We start from the raw sequence: 18,136 nt of genomic DNA, 5'->3' as shown, positions 1-18,136 counted from the left end.
AAAAATCTATTTTCAATTATTTTCAAATAAATCAAAATACTTTGCATATATGCTGTTAGAAAATCTTACAAACTATTTTTATGTAACATTTTTTTCAATTTTAACCCAAAAAAGGGTCATTTTGCTATTTTTTAAGAATTTTTTGATTTTTTCAATTTTTTATTATTATTTTTTATTATTTATTGTTGTTTTTTCAATTTTTAGTTAGTAACCTATAATATTGTGTCTAATTTTAAGTGTCATTAAAATCAAATGTTTTTAACTTAATAATTTTAACATTTCTTAATTTAAAACGAAACATCTTCTATTATATTAAGTTAACAAATTTCGAAAAACGACACCGACCCCGTGACCTCGACACCGTCCTTGAAAAATCTATTTTCAATTATTTTCAAATAAATCAAAATACTTTGCATATATGCTGTTCGAAAATCTTACAAACTATTTTTATGTAACATTTTTTTCAATTTTAACCCAAAAAAGGGTCATTTTGCAATTTTTTAAGAATTTTTTGATTTTTTCAATTTTTTATTATTATTTTTTATTATTTATTGTTGTTTTTTCAATTTTTAGTTAGTAACCTATAATATTGTGTCTAATTTTAAGTGTCATTAAAATCAAATGTTTTTAATTTAATAATTTTAACATTTCTTAATTTAATACGAAACATCTTCTATTATATTAAGTTAACAAATTTCGAAAAACGACACCGACCCCGTGACCTCGACCCCGTCCTTGAAAAATCTATTTTCAATTATTTTCAAATAAATCAAAATACTTTGCATATATGCTGTTAGAAAATCATACAAACTATTTTTATGCAACATCTTTTTTCAATTTTAACCCGAAAAAGGGTTATTTTTCGATTTTAACCCGAAAAAGGGTTATTTTGCAATTTTTTAAGAATTTTTTGATTTTTTCAATTTTTTATTATTTTTTTTTATTATTTATTGTTGTTTTTTCAATTTTTAGTTAGTAACATATAATATTGTGTCTAATTTTAAGTGTCATTAAAATCAAATGTTTTTAACTTAATAATTTTAACATTTCTTAATTTAAAACGAAACATCTTCTATTATATTAAGTTAACAAATTTCGAAAAACGACACCGACCCCGTGACCTCGACACCGTCCTTGAAAAATCTATTTTCAATTATTTTCAAATAAATCAAAATACTTTGCATATATGCTGTTAGAAAATCTTACAAACTATTTTTATGTAACATCTTTTTTCAATTTTAACCCGAAAAAGGGTTACTTTTCAATTTTAACCCGAAAAAGGGTTATTTTGCAATTTTTTAAGAATTTTTTGATTTTTTTAATTTTTTATTATTTATTGTTGTTTTTTCAATTTTTAGTTAGTAACCTATAATATTGTGTCTAATTTTAAGTGTCATTAAAATCAAATGTTTTTAACTTAATAATTTTAACATTTCTTAATTTAAAACGAAACATCTTCTATTATATTAAGTTAACAAATTTCGAAAAACGACACCGACCCCGTGACCTCGACACCGTCCTTGAAAAATCTATTTTCAATTATTTTCAAATAAATCAAAATACTTTGCATATATGCTGTTAGAAAATCTTACAAACTATTTTTATGTAACATTTTTTTCAATTTTAACCCAAAAAAGGGTCATTTTGCTATTTTTTAAGAATTTTTTGATTTTTTCAATTTTTTATTATTATTTTTTATTATTTATTGTTGTTTTTTCAATTTTTAGTTAGTAACCTATAATATTGTGTCTAATTTTAAGTGTCATTAAAATCAAATGTTTTTAACTTAATAATTTTAACATTTCTTAATTTAAAACGAAACATCTTCTATTATATTAAGTTAACAAATTTCGAAAAACGACACCGACCCCGTGACCTCGACACCGTCCTTGAAAAATCTATTTTCAATTATTTTCAAATAAATCAAAATACTTTGCATATATGCTGTTCGAAAATCTTACAAACTATTTTTATGTAACATTTTTTTCAATTTTAACCCAAAAAAGGGTCATTTTGCAATTTTTTAAGAATTTTTTGATTTTTTCAATTTTTTATTATTATTTTTTATTATTTATTGTTGTTTTTTCAATTTTTAGTTAGTAACCTATAATATTGTGTCTAATTTTAAGTGTCATTAAAATCAAATGTTTTTAATTTAATAATTTTAACATTTCTTAATTTAATACGAAACATCTTCTATTATATTAAGTTAACAAATTTCGAAAAACGACACCGACCCCGTGACCTCGACACCGTCCTTGAAAAATCTATTTTCAATTATTTTCAAATAAATTAAAATACTTTGCATATATGCTGTTAGAAAATCTTACAAACTATTTTTATGTAACATCTTTTTTCAATTTAACCCGAAAAAGGGTTATTTTTCAATTTTAACCCGAAAAAGAGTTATTTTGCAATTTTTGAAGAATTTTTTGATTTTTACAATTTTTTATTATTATTGTTTATTATTTATTGTTGTTTTTTCAATTTTTAGTTAGTAACCTATAATATTGTGTCTAAATTTAAGTGTCATTAAAATCAAATGTTTTTAACTTAATAATTTTAACATTTCTTAATTTAAAACGAAACATCTTCTATTATATTAAGTTAACAAATTTCGAAAAACGACACCGACCCCGTGACCTCGACACCGTCCTTGAAAAATCTATTTTCAATTATTTTCAAATAAATCAAAATACTTTGCATATATGCTGTTAGAAAATCTTACAAACTGTTTTTATGTAACATTTTTTTTCAATTTTAACCCGAAAAAGGGTAATTTTTTAATTTTAACCCGAAAAAGGGTAATTTTTTAATTGTAACCCGAAAAAGGGTTATTTTGCAATTTTAACCCGAAAAAGGGTTATTTTGCAATTTTTTAAGAATGTTTTGATTTTTTCAATTTTTTATTATTATTTTTTATTATTTATTGTTGTTTTTTCAATTTTTAGTTAGTAACCTATAATATTGTGTCTAATTTTAAGTGTCATTAAAATCAAATGTTTTTAACTTAATAATTTTAACATTTCTTAATTTAAAACGAAACATCTTCTATTATATTAAGTTAACAAATTTCGAAAAACGACACCGACCCCGTCACCTCGACACCGTCCTTGAAAAATCTATTTTCAATTATTTTCAAATAAATCAAAATACTTTGCATATATGCTGTTAGAAAATCTTACAAACTATTTTTATGCAACATCTTTTTTCAATTTTAACCCGAAAAAGGGTTATTTTTCGATTTTAACCCGAAAAAGGGTTATTTTGCAATTTTTTAAGAATTTTTTGATTTTTTCAATTTTTTATTATTTTTTTTTATTATTTATTGTTGTTTTTTCAATTTTTAGTTAGTAACATATAATATTGTGTCTAATTTTAAGTGTCATTAAAATCAAATGTTTTTAACTTAATAATTTTAACATTTCTTAATTTAAAACGAAACATCTTCTATTATATTAAGTTAACAAATTTCGAAAAACGACACCGACCCCGTGACCTCGACACCGTCCTTGCAAAATCTATTTTCAATTATTTTCAAATAAATCAAAATACTTTGCATATATGCTGTTAGAAAATCTTACAAACTATTTTTATGTAACATCTTTTTTCAATTTTAACCCGAAAAAGGGTTATTTTTCAATTTTAACCCGAAAAAGGGTTATTTTGCAATTTTTTAAGAATTTTTTGATTTTTTTAATTTTTTATTATTTATTGTTGTTTTTTCAATTTTTAGTTAGTAACCTATAATATTGTGTCTAATTTTAAGTGTCATTAAAATCAAATGTTTTTAACTTAATAATTTTAACATTTCTTAATTTAAAACGAAACGTCTTCTACTATATAATGTTAACAAATTTCGAAAAACGACACCGACCCCGTGACCTCGACACCGTCCTTGAAAAATCTATTTTCAATTATTTTCAAATAAATCAAAATACTTTGCATATATGCTGTTAGAAAATCTTACAAACTATTTTTATGTATCATTTTTTTTCAATTTTAACCCAAAAAAGGGTCATTTTGCAATTTTTTAAGAATTTTTTGATTTTTTCAATTTTTTATTATTATTTTTTATTATTTATTGTTGTTTTTTCAATTTTTAGTTAGTAACCTGTAATATTGTGTCTAATTTTAAGTGTCATTAAAATCAAATGTTTTTAACTTAATAATTTTAACATTTCTTAATTTAATACGAAACATCTTCTATTATATTAAGTTAACAAATTTCGAAAAACGACACCGACCCCGTGACCTCGACACCGTCCTTGAAAAATCTATTTTCAATTATTTTCAAATAAATCAAAATACTTTGCATATATGCTGTTAGAAAATCTTACAAACTATTTTTATGCAACATCTTTTTTCAATTTTAACCCGAAAAAGGGTTATTTTTCGATTTTAACCCGAAAAAGGGTTATTTTGCAATTTTTTAAGAATTTTTTGATTTTTTCAATTTTTTATTATTTTTTTTTATTATTTATTGTTGTTTTTTCAATTTTTAGTTAGTAACCTATAATATTGTGTCTAATTTTAAGTGTCATTAAAATCAAATGTTTTTAACTTAATAATTTTAACATTTCTTAATTTAAAACGAAACATCTTCTATTATATTAAGTTAACAAATTTCGAAAAACGACACCGACCCCGTGACCTCGACACCGTCCTTGAAAAATCTATTTTCAATTATTTTCAAATAAATCAAAATACTTTGCATATATGCAATTAGAAAATCTTACAAACTATTTTTATGTAACATCTTTTTTCATTTTAACCCGAGAAAGGGTTATTTTTCAATTTTAACCCGAAAAAGAGTTATTTTGCAATTTTTTAAGAATTTTTTGATTTTTTTAATTTTTTATTATTTATTGTTGTTTTTTCAATTTTTAGTTAGTAACCTATAATATTGTGTCTAATTTTAAGTGTCATTAAAATCAAATGTTTTTAACTTAATAATTTTAACATTTCTTAATTTAAAACGAAACATCTTCTATTATATTAAGTTAACAAATTTCGAAAAACGACACCGACCCCGTGACCTCGACACCGTCCTTGAAAAATCTATTTTCAATTATTTTCAAATAAATCAAAATACTTTGCATATATGCTGTTAGAAAATCTTACAAACTATTTTTATGTAACATTTTTTTCAATTTTAACCCAAAAAAGGGTCATTTTGCAATTTTTTAAGAATTTTTTGATTTTTTCAATTTTTTATTATTATTTTTTATTATTTATTGTTGTTTTTTCAATTTTTAGTTAGTAACCTATAATATTGTGTCTAATTTTAAGTGTCATTAAAATCAAATGTTTTTAACTTAATAATTTTAACATTTCTTAATTTAAAACGAAACATCTTCTATTATATTAAGTTAACAAATTTCGAAAAACGACACCGACCCCGTGACCTCGACACCGTCCTTGAAAAATCTGTTTTCAATTATTTTCAAATAAATCAAAATACTTTGCATATATGCTGTTAGAAAATCTTACAAACTATTTTTATGTAACATCTTTTTTCAATTTAACCCGAAAAAGGGTTATTTTTCAATTTTAACCCGAAAAAGAGTTATTTTGCAATTTTTGAAGAATTTTTTGATTTTTACAATTTTTTATTATTATTTTTTATTATTTATTGTTGTTTTTTCAATTTTTATTTAGTAACCTATAATATTGTGTCTAATTTTAAGTGTCATTAAAATCAAATGTTTTTAACTTAATAATTTTAACATTTCTTAATTTAAAACGAAACATCTTCTTCTTCTATTATATTAAGTTAACAAATTTCGAAAAACGACACCGACCCCGTGACCTCGACACCGTCCTTGAAAAATCTATTTTCAATTATTTTCAAATAAATCAAAATACTTTGCATATATGCTGTTAGAAAGTCTTACAAACTGTTTTTATGTAACATTTTTTTTCAATTTTAACCCGAAAAAGGGTAATTTTTTAATTTTAACCCGAAAAAGGGTAATTTTTTAATTGTAACCCGAAAAAGGGTTATTTTGCAATTTTAACCCGAAAAAGGGTTATTTTACAATTTTTTAAGAATGTTTTGATTTTTTCAATTTTTTATTATTATTTTTTATTATTTATTGTTGTTTTTTCAATTTTTAGTTAGTAACCTATAATATTGTGTCTAATTTTAAGTGTCATTAAAATCAAATGTTTTGAACTTAATAATTTTAACATTTCTTAATTTAAAACGAAACATCTTCTATTATATTAAGTTAACAAATTTCGAAAAACGACACCGACCCCGTGACCTCGACACCGTCCTTGAAAAATCTATTTTCAATTATTTTCAAATAAATCAAAATACTTTGCATATATGCTGTTAGAAAATCTTACAAACTATTTTTATGTAACATCTTTTTTCAATTTTAACCCGAAAAAGAGTTATTTTTCAATTTTTGAAGAATTTTTTGATTTTTACAATTTTTTATTATTATTTTTTATTATTTATTGTTGTTTCTTCAATTTTTAGTTAGTAACCTATAATATTGTGTCTAATTTTAAGTGTCATTAAAATCAAATGTTTTTAACTTAATAATTTTAACATTTCTTAATTTAAAACGAAACATCTTCTTCTTCTATTATATTAAGTTAACAAATTTCGAAAAACGACACCGACCCCGTGACCTCGACACCGTCCTTGAAAAATCTATTTTCAATTATTTTCAAATAAATCAAAATACTTTGCATATATGCTGTTAGAAAATCTTACAAACTATTTTTATGTAACATTTTTTTCAATTTTAACCCAAAAAAGGGTCATTTTGCAATTTTTTAAGAATTTTTTGATTTTTTCAATTTTTTATTATTATTTTTTATTATTTATTGTTGTTTTTTCAATTTTTAGTTAGTAACCTATAATATTGTGTCTAATTTTAAGTGTCATTAAAATCAAATATTTTTAACTTAATAATTTTAACATTTCTTAATTTAAAACGAAACGTCTTCTATTATATTATGTTAACAAATTTCGAAAAACGACACCGACCCCGTGACCTCGACACCGTCCTTGAAAAATCTATTTTCAATTATTTTCAAATAAATCAAAATACTTTGCATATATGCTGTTAGAAAATCTTACAAACTATTTTTATGTAACATCTTTTTTCAATTTAACCCGAAAAAGGGATATTTTTCAATTTTAACCCGAAAAAGAGTTATTTTGCAATTTTTGAAGAATTTTTTGATTTTTACAATTTTTTATTATTATTTTTTATTATTTATTGTTGTTTTTTCAATTTTTAGTTAGTAACCTATAATATTGTGTCTAATTTTAAGTGTCATTAAAATCAAATGTTTTTAACTTAATAATTTTAACATTTCTTAATTTAAAACGAAACATCTTCTATTATATTAAGTTAACAAATTTCGAAAAACGACACCGACCCCGTGACCTCGACACCGTCCTTGAAAAATCTATTTTCAATTATTTTCAAATAAATCAAAATACTTTGCATATGAGAGATTCTTTTTCAATCGCCCCAGCCCAAAAAGTCAATGTTCTGGGATTGGCTTCATACTTTGGTAAATTGTTCTCCTATATGAGAGTAATAAATCCCTAAAATATAAACTCATTAAAAAAATATTTGTAGAAAGTAGAGGGGGTTGAAGTTTTGACGTTAAGGGTAACATTGTCATTTTCAAATCCGTATAACTATGACAAAAGTTAATGGATTTTAATTTATCTATAATGAATTTTAATGCATTTTTCACGTACTTTTCAAAAATGTATATGAAATTTAAAAAAAAAAATTTTTTGACATCTTTTTTCCAAAATCAACCCTTATTTTTCGATTTTCACCCCTTCGGGTATTTTTTTTTTTTTTATTTTCAGTGGAAAGCTGAGGTTTTTTCCGATGAGCTATGTAAATATGAAAATGGGACAACAATAATTTTGTGAGAAACAGAATATTAAAGTAGGCGGTGCCGATAAGGGTGCCGTTAAGGATAACATTGTCATTTTCAAATCTGTATAACTATGACAAAAGTTAATGGATTTTATTTTATCTATAATGAATTTTAATGCATTTTTCACGCACTTTTCAAAAATGTATACAAAATTTAAAAAAAAAATTTTTGACCCCTTTTTTTTCAAAATCAACCCTTATTTTTCGATTTTCACCCCTTCGGGAATTTTTTTTAAATTTTTTTTAGTTTCATTGGAAAGCTGAGGTTTTTTCCCATGAGCTATGTAAATACGAAAGTGGGACAACAATAATTTTGCGAGAAACATAATATTAAATTAGGCGGTGCCTACCTAAATCCTCAAATATGGTCTCCAGGTATACTCCTTATCGACACCGCCTACTTTAATATTCTGTTTCTCACAAAATTATTGTTGTCCTATTTTCATATTTACATAGCTCATGGGAAAAAACCTCAGCTTTCCAATGAAAATAAAAAAAAAAATAAAAAATACCCGAAGGGGTGAAAATCGAAAAATAAGGGTTGATTTTGAAAAAAAAGGGGTAAAAATTTTTTTTTTTAAATTTCGTATACATTTTTGAAAAGTACGTGAAAAATGCATTAAAATTCATTATAGATAAATTAAAATCCATAAACTTTTGTCATAGTTATACGGATTTAAATATGACAATGTTACCCTTAACGTCAAAACTTCAACCCCCTCTACTTTCTACAAATATTTTTTTAATGAGTTTATATTTTAGGGATTTATTACTATCATATAGGAGAACAATTTACCAAAGCATGAAGCCAATCCCAGAACATTGACTTTTTGGGCTGGGGCGATTGAAAAATAATCTCTCATATATGCTGTTAGAAAATCTTACAAACTATTTTTTTTTTATAAGTCCAAAAAAATTAGAGACTTAGAAAAATATTGATTTTTTTATTTTTAATACTTAATTTTCATTTACAATAATGTAAAGTTATAATATGTTTTAACTTATTCATCGCATCCATTCTGCAATTTTCGTAAGTTGTTTTATTTCTTATTAATTTTTAAATTAATTTTTTATAATTTAGTTTTATATGAGTGATGTTATTAATAAATTATTATAATTTATTATATTATTTTCTTGATGTTACGCAGCCGTTACTACTCAGCGCAGCCAGTTTACAGTTTTTGTTATTACTTGATTATATTTTATATATTTTTGTTAATGAAGGAGCATATTTTATATATTTTTTTCTTTTAAATGGTTTTTTAATCCTTTCTATGCGATATGATCAGTATAATAATAATTATAATATTTTTTTATGGCGCTGCCGTTACAGTTCAGCGCAGCCATTTCCAATTCAATGAATTAATTTATATATAAAGTAGAGTTAGTAGATTTCTTCGTAGTCGAATTTTTTTAAAACATGTGTTAAATATTATTGTAATATTTCTTGGTAAACAATGTTTCATACATAAATTTCTATTTCATTGCCTATCTTTTTTTTTATTCCTTTTTCGCTATGTGTAATACTTGAATTTTTATATAATAATACTTTAAGATTATATTTTGAAGTTACTCTTGATAAAGCAACATATAATTGTCACGGACTAAAAACATGTGAAGGAAGGTATATGCCTACTTTTTGGAAAGATTGGCCTTGAGATTTGTTGATTGTTAAAGCAAATCCAAGCCTTATTGGAAATTGCTTTCTTGACATTTGAAATGGTATTTCTTCGTTAGACGGTGACAATGTAATTTGTGGCAAAATTACAATCTCATTTTTATAATTTCCCGTTATTACTTGTGCATGAATAGAAAAACTTCCCATTTTAATAACTTTTAGTCTTGTTCCATTACAAAGACCTCTTTCTAAATTAATATTCCTTAAAAGTATCACAATTGCACCAATCTTTAATATTAATTTGTGAGGAGGAAGTCCATTTGGAGTTAAACTATTTAATACTTCAATTGGTATTAAGTTAGTTATTGTGTCACACTTTTCATCTTCTTCAGATGAATCTATACTTAAATATTCTCTAGGTTCACCTGTCATTCGTTTAACAATATTATTATTGAATTCAAATACATCATTATTCCGGAGAACTAGTAATATATGTAAAATCAAACAAGAATCTCTTTATAACGGTTTACTATAGATAATAAAAATAAAAACCGATATTTTAAAAAGTATTTCGATTTATTACGAATATTTTTCTCAAAAATTTGCAAAATCTACATGTGTTTGTGGGACAATTTACATCAATATAATATAATATAATATAATTTAAGATAAAAAAAATATATTATAATATAATATAATTAATATTGTTGTCATAATTATAATAAAAAAAATCTAATATTTAACAATTGTCATTTCATCCTTCAATGAAACTGATCAAAATTAAGATAAATTTTATACAATATTAATTATATATTAATTTAAAACATAAATTATATATATAATATACATAAACTACAATAAGAAAACAACAATAAGTACAATTTTAACCGAGCGTGCGTTAGCGAGCGAGGAATACATCGCTAGTTAAATTGAAAATTCTTTTCGTAAATTCAGAAGTGATATATCGACTTGTAAGGTCCTTTAGGTCATGTGATTTAACATGTAAATATTCTCTGCAGCTTTTCTTGCAAAATACTTCAAAGATTGAGCTACAATTTTTGTGAAGAACTCAAATATAGTATAAAAGGAATCGCTGTTTTGTTCAAAGTATTAATATTTTATCAAGAAATGTATTTTTTAAAAATTTCATATTTGAGGAAAATTCAATATGACTGCAGTACGATTTTAGTAATTTTCCTAAATATGCAATTGTTTAACAATAAATTATTTGACAATTATTTGAGAATATTTACATGTAAAATCACAACAATTGTAATATAAGTTGCTCTTATAGTCCTTATTGTATTTTTTATTTAATAAAAAAGAAAGACTGATTATCTTTCTAATAATAATTTAATTCTTAAAACTATTATTAATATTACGATTATTATTACTGAAAGGGCATAGGGGGTTTAGTATGCAAAAGTTGCTCCAGCACATATTTGGCTCATATTGGCCCCATGTATTGCTACCAATATGAGTATAAAATTCTGAAAGTATGAACCCAAAATTCAAATTTTTTTGGGAGTTATGGAGGGGTAAAGAAAAATAAAAAAAACTCAGTTTTCTCGAAAACTAATGAACCGATTTTAATAAAATTTAAATATGTTAAAGGGGACATTATAAGGTACTTTTTTAAAAAAAAATTGGAGGTTGTAACTTCAAAAACTAACCCAAAAAATTTTTTTTAAATTTCAAAATTAAAATTTGTTAACTTTTATTTGAAAAAAATTTTTGATTTTTTTTCTAACTTGTCTTACTTATTTTTATAACATATTTAAATTTTATTAAAATCGGTTCAGTAGTTTTTGAGAAAAATGAGTTTTTTTGATTTTTCTTTATAACTCCCCAAAAAATTTGAATTTTGTGTTCATACTTTTAGAATTTTATACTGATATGGGTAGCCCTTTAGAAAATTTAATTTTATGTCTTGTTTTACAAATTCATTATATTTGATGTTTAGACTGGATTAATCGATTATTATTTATACCTATAAATAATCGATAGATTAATCCTTATTTGATTTTTTATTATTAATGCACATTCGATATTCTAAATTCATTATAATGAAATTGGAATACCTTTTAAGAATGTTTACCACTTTACACTTTACCACTTGTATTGGTTTTAATATGTAATTAATTTTTTTTACTTTACTTTACAGACTGGGAAACTGGCATAGTTCAACAAATTTCTGTTCAACCTTCTCTGAATTTTAAATCATTATTAGGAGAATTTTTTAAATTTTATGCAAATTACGATTATAGAACCTGTGTCATAAGTCCCTTAATGGGAAAGTCACTCAAAAAGATAGAATTTATTGATGACCGAATTCATCACTTACCAAAGGAAATGGAATGCTACGTTCAGTATATAGAATCCACTGTAAATGCAGAAATGTTTCGCATTGATTCACCATTTTGTCTTCAGGATCCAATTGACCTTGCGCAAAATATTACAAGATCAGTAACTAAATTAACATTAAGATGTTTCATTCAATACTGCCAAACAGGCGAAAAAATTTTTAATTCTTTAGAATGAACATTCAATTAAGTATTAAAAATAAGTTTAAAATTATAGTAATAAAAATATATAATATATACAATTATGAATAATTTAAAATAACTTTATTAAATAACTGAAATTATATAATAGAAACAAATTTACAGAAATATTGTTTAAGTATTTATTTCGTTTTCCTCAAACGTGCACTCCACTTTAAAAAATGAGGAGTAAGTGTGCAAAACCTGGTAAATCTATTGAGAGGTTAGGCCACTCTGTACCCAGGAAATAAAAACCAATTCAATATTTTTGAATCGGTCGCTTTTTGAAGCTTTTTGAAGCTGTAGTGAATCCGCAATCTTACAAGGCGATGTCAGATTGCTACCAATTATTTGCATTAATTATTGAATAGGAAATTAAAAATTTTTAATCGGAATTGAAAATTTTTTGTTGTCGCCCTACTGAAAAAATAGCCTTAAAAACGACCATAAATGCGGCTTTACAAATGGGCGCAAATGTGACCATAAATATGACCATTCAAATGGTAGCGAATTTGAAACAGCACTTTTGCCCACATTTACCGTTGCATTTATATTTAGGAACGTATTAAATACCTGTTTATGATAAATATACTTATGTTTTTATTAATTATATTATTTTAGAATTATTATTGGTATTATTACAGTATTTTATTATTTAACAAAGTAATTTCAATTTTCTTAATGACCAGCGTATATAGTAAATTATTATTTTTAATATTCTCACTTTTTCTGAATCTTAAATTAAATTTTCTCCGTCTGCAACTTTTTATCATAATATATTTTTGGATTATTCTTAGGAATTTTTAAAGTTTTTAAATAAATAAATATAATTTTTTTTGCAAATTTCCTGTTTAAAATCTCGTAATTTCCGCAATTTCAAGGCATTTCTGTTGTATTTATTATGTTGGGAATATTAGGGAGCGTCGTCGAGAAAATATGCATAGCACTACGTTCACTGAATTTATTGAAACAGATTTTATGTTGATAACAATTGTTAGAAGAAAAAGATCGTTAGAAAATTAATGTAAAGGAGACAATGTTCGAATCTACGGGCGACAAGCGTTGAGAACATTTCCGAACAAGCAACAGCACATAAGTGTAAAAACAGGTGACGACATTCCCCGATAGGAGCGCCATCATAATCGAATATGACTCGCAAATAAAATGGAGGGAAAAAACTTTTAATTCGAAAATAACCTCATTTATTATTAACACACCCCCTCGAGTCAAAGTCTTTTTACTTTAAATAAACAAAAACAAAAAATTAAAAGGTACCGCATATGCCGCTGAATTTCAAACAATTTTGGTGTTCACTCCTTGGAAGGCTCTTCGTTAGGAAATCAGCTCTCATTTGGTCGGTGGAAATGTGTTTTAGACTCACGGTCCCATTTTCCACTACTTCTCGAACGAAATGGTGTTTTATATCGATGTGCTTGCTGCGGCCATGGAATATAGGATTCTCAGCAAGCTTGATTGCGCCCATATTGTCGCAGAACATCTTCATCGAATTGCAATTCTTGAAGTTTAACTCTTCCAAAAATTTGGATAGGTATAGCGCCTCCTTAACACCTTCAGCAAGAGACATGTACTCAGCCTCGGTCGAGCTTAAAGCCACGGTCCTTTGTTTCCTGGAGTCCCAGGACACAGGTGATCCAGCAAGCAGAAACACGAATCCTGACTGAGATCTTCTATTTAATTCGCAGCTTCCCCAGTCCGAATCCACGTAGCCCACAAGTGGACTGGAATCAGGTCGATAGATGAGTCCGACGTCCATCGTTCCTTTTAGGTATCTTAATACGCTCTTTGCCGCTCTCCAGTGAACTTCTGTGGCACAGTTGTTGAATTGCCCCAGGCAGGATGCTGCGAAACAAATATCCGGCCTTGTCGTCATGGCCAGGTATGTGATGCAACCGACCAATTCACGGTAAGGAAATGTTGATTCTTTCTTTGTTGGTTCAACGATTTTTCGAGACAATTTTTCGCTAACATCGACAGGAGTGCTGACCGTGTTGCATTCAGTCATGCCAAAACGTTTTAAACAATCTTGGATATATCCTCCTTTGGTTAACTTGATGGAATTTCCCTCACGCGTGAACTCGATCCCAAGACAGTAGTTGATTTCGCCCAAATTTTTGATTTCGAAATGACGGAGAAGTTCCTTTTCTACTAGTTCGATAGTCCGTTGGCTTTTCGATGACACTAGTATGTCATCCACGTAGATGGTGATGACTGCCATTTCCTCCCCCTCGCCGAAAAGGTACACGCAAGGATCAACTTGTGATGCGACTACTCTGAGGTTTGTTAAGACTTCGTTTAATCGCTTGTTCCAGCTCCTACCTGCTTGGCGGAGTCCATAGATCGCTTTCTGCAACTTGCATACTTTATCTCCAGACTGCATATCTTTAATCATGACTTTTACCTTACTTTTGATTGAATCATCACAGTTGGAATCCTCGACAATGCGTAGCAAGTTGATCAGATTTTTAGGAGGCTCCATGAATATTTCCTCATCCAGGAAACCATTCAAGTAGGCTGACGTGACATCGAATTGCTTGGTTTTCATTCGTTCACGTGCAGCTAAAGCGACAGTTAGACGAATCGAGCTCAGTCGTGCTACAGGGGCGAAAGTATCTCGAAAATTAACACCGAGCTGTTGGCCAAAACCTTGCGCCACCAGGCGAGCCTTACGTCGATCCACGGTTCCATCCACGCTGTACTTATTTCGAAGTATCATTCTGCTTCCCAGTATTTTGACGTTAGTCGGACGATCGACCATCTTCCAAGTGTCATTGGCAACGATGTACATAATTTCTTCAGCCATTGCAAGTTGCCGTTCATTTGATTCCGGAGATGATATGGCTTGCTTCATTGGAATTTCAGCGAGACAGATATAAGGATCAAATTCTTCGGTAGCAACGTTGTTTACAGCCTGTTGATATTCGAGTCGTGGTCTTCCTGGTCGACCGGTTCTAATAATTCTGGGTCGTCCTCGTCCTTGTCCTGCGGGTGGATTGACGAGTTCATCGACAATATTTGGATTTTCAGGATCATTCAGGAGTTCTTGATCCTCGGTGAGATTTTTCGGCGCAGTTACTACGACATCAATACAATCAAGGCGGTTCTCGATACATGGTTCATCTGTCAACGGATCTTCATTCGCATCAGGAAACACGTCAACAAAATCCTTGATTAAGGTTCGACATTTTCGAAAAATTTCACGTCCCTTGACAAGATCACCTTCCTTTTTTCGGGAATCCAAATTCGGTATCCTTTCGTCTCGTCTGAATATCCTACGAAGTATCCAGATTTGCACCGATTATCGAACTTTCCGGGGTTACCTCCTCTGTTTAGGATCAGAACACGACATCCAAATTCGCGTAAATGACTTACATCAGGTATCTGCGCTTTCCACATCTCATAAGGGGTTTTCCCGTTCAAGGATTTTGAAGGACATGGTTTCGCAGATAATTAGCCGTATTGACGGCTTCGCCCCATAGACAAGCAGGCAATCCCGACTGGAGAAGTAGGCAACGGGCCATTTCGACGATGGTTCTATTTCTTCTCTCCGATATCCCGTTCTGTTCCGGGTTGTGCGGTACTGTTGTTCGACGTAATATTCCGCGATCTTTCAAAAAAAATCAGTTACCTCGTTCAAATATTCACGCCCGTTATCCGACTGAATACATTTCTCCTTTTTTCCGGTTTGAGTTTCAAATAAGGTGATAACTTCATCCTTCGATCTCAAGAAACGTTTTTCTCCCCACCTGGAATGGTCATCGATAAATTGGACAAAATACTCGGATTTTCCCAAGGACTCAACGCGCATTGGTCCGCACACATCACTATGAACTAAGTCTAAAATATTAGTTTCCCTGTTTGATTTCTTAGGGAATGGATTTCGGATCATTTTGCCTTGAATACAAACTGTACAATCACTTCGATCTGCAGATAAGACACTTTCTAGACCGCGAACTCGATTTTCACATTTTGCTCTCAGTAAATCCTTAAAATTCAAGTGTCCAAACCGGCGATGCCAACTCATACACGACGTTTTCTCAGTGGCTGCGCGATTTGTTTCTTCACTTTCGGCGGGTATTTCGTTATTTTCACGTACATAATAAAGTCCGTTTGTTCTTTCAGCGGTTAGCTTCAAATTTCCGTCGAAATCGAAAACAGACGCACCATCTTTGTTAAAACGAACTTCAAAACCGCGATCGGTTATTTTCCTAACTGATAACAGGTTGGTTCGGAGGTCAGGCACACACAGAACACTTTCCAAAGAAATGGTTTTATTTTCGTTTTTCACGCGCGTTTCGAAAATAATGTCACCTTCCGATACGATTTCAGTGGATGCAGTACTCGATAGGTTAAGTTTATCACTTCTCATTCACGTAATTTTCGAAAAAATTTTCTGATCAGCACAAAAGTGGGAACTCGCTCCACTATCTAAGCACAATTTTCCTATAGGAACTTTAGAATCAGCCAAAGAAGCCTCGATAGCACAAAAGGTAGTTACTCTATTTGCAGACGATTGACCTTTGGATTTTTCAGGACAATTCTTCGCCTTGTGGCCAATTTTCCTGCACTTATGGCACTTGTACTTGAAACCCATATTCGCGTTCGAATTTAAATTATTACCTTTTTCATAATTTTTCTTATTCGACGTGTTGACATTCTGTTTGTTTGTAAACATGGCACTAGTTGTTCCCTAAGCGTTGCGCTGCCTAGCGTCACTTTCTTCAATTATCTTGACGCGCAATGCATCTGGTGTCCGTAAAGTGTCCCGCGACTCTACCGCACATCGGAAATTCTCGAGCGAACTTGGTAGACTATATAAAAGCATGATAGAAATTAATTCCGGATCCACGTTCACATTCATTTCGGAAAGTTTATCAGTGGTATCGAAAAAAAGCCTAAGATGATCGCGGATGTCTGAACCTGGCTGCATTCTATTTAACATCAAACTCTTGAACAGAGTCGCCTTTCTTGCCGGACCACTCGATGCGTAAATTTCCTCGAGCTTTTGCCACACTTCACGCGATGTCGAACATCCTTTCACTTGCTTTAGTTCTGTAGCATCAATTAATAAAATAATGTCCGAACGATCTTTGGCATCGTTCCTATTCCAAGTTCTCGCCACTTCCAATGATTCCTCGTTGTCCGGAACTATCTCTGGTTTCACGGATTCGCCATTGACGTACTGCCATGAGTCGTTCTTTATCAGCAACGCTTCCATGTGCATACGCCATGTATCGAAGTTCTCTTTGTTGAGTGCTTCGATGCGTGCAATTGCAGACAAACTCATTTTTCTTATTTCTCAGGGGAACACACGACACTTTTTCACAAGTCTTTAGTCTAAATAAAATCACCGATAAAACTAACGCTTCGCGGTTTGTGCATTCGTCACGAGGCCTGGGCCCATAACCTGTTGGGAATATTAAGGAGTGTCGTCGAGAAAATATGCACAGCACTACGTTCACTGAATTTATTGAAACAGATTTTATGTCGATAAGAACTGTTTATATATTATATATACATATCGATTCGTTTCAATGCAAGGAATACAATTATTTTATTTATTAACTTGAATTTAAAAAAAACACAAATTTTTTTATCTAAAATATGAATTTTTGATTTTTCAATTTTTATTAATTCTCAAATTTTAAATCAAATCTATACTTTATATATACCAACCAATTCGTTTCAGTGCAGAGAATAAAATTATTTCATATATAAACATGAATTTAAATAAACATAACATTTTTTAGCTAAAATGTGAATTTTTGATTTTTTAACTTTCATTAATTCTTTAAATTTCGCTCAAATCTATACTTTATATATATCAATCGATTCATCTTGACGTAAGGAAGACGATTATATTATATATTACCTTAAATTTTTCAATTTAAAAATTTTTTCAATTAAAAAAAAATTTTTGGAAAAAAGACGATAAAATTTTTTTTTTGTATTTTTAAAAATCCTCTGGTCATTTTTGAGAGATTAATGTAATTATATTCAAATCCATTAAAACCTGTTAAAGATATCGTGTT

General features: G+C 28.2%; 1 protein-coding gene and 1 long non-coding RNA gene across 4 annotated transcripts in view; one reads left to right on the top strand and one right to left on the bottom strand.

Moving 5' to 3' along the window:
- Positions 1 to 18,136, top strand: part of LOC127279891 (uncharacterized) — a 258,929-nt gene that overhangs the window by 217,194 nt on the left and 23,599 nt on the right. The window contains exon 4 of one of the 2 annotated variants that reach the window (XM_051302532.1): positions 11,708 to 12,217. The exons of the other annotated variant lie outside the window; for it this stretch is intronic. Within the exon in view, the coding sequence (XP_051158489.1) occupies positions 11,708 to 12,084 (377 nt within the window). The 3' untranslated portion in view covers positions 12,085 to 12,217. Of the gene's footprint in view, positions 1 to 11,707; positions 12,218 to 18,136 lie in introns of those variants that run through there. 2 annotated transcript variants of the gene reach the window in all.
- Positions 480 to 7,125, bottom strand: LOC127279918 (uncharacterized). Of its 2 annotated transcripts, none has more exons than XR_007842746.1 (3): positions 7,015 to 7,125; positions 3,101 to 3,499; positions 480 to 722 (listed from the first exon to the last, which is right to left on the bottom strand). It is a non-coding gene; the product is annotated as an uncharacterized LOC127279918 (long non-coding RNA). The 2 variants fall into 2 exon arrangements; XR_007842745.1 differs by lacking the exon at positions 7,015 to 7,125 and adding an exon at positions 3,886 to 3,989.

The sequence above is a fragment of the Leptopilina boulardi genome, unplaced genomic scaffold, assembly GCF_019393585.1.
Source record: "Leptopilina boulardi isolate dan_hultmark-lab unplaced genomic scaffold, ZJU_Lbou_2.1 LbouV2_224, whole genome shotgun sequence".
Taxonomy (NCBI): domain Eukaryota; kingdom Metazoa; phylum Arthropoda; class Insecta; order Hymenoptera; family Figitidae; genus Leptopilina; species Leptopilina boulardi.
This window is presented reverse-complemented; position numbering and strand designations above follow the sequence as displayed.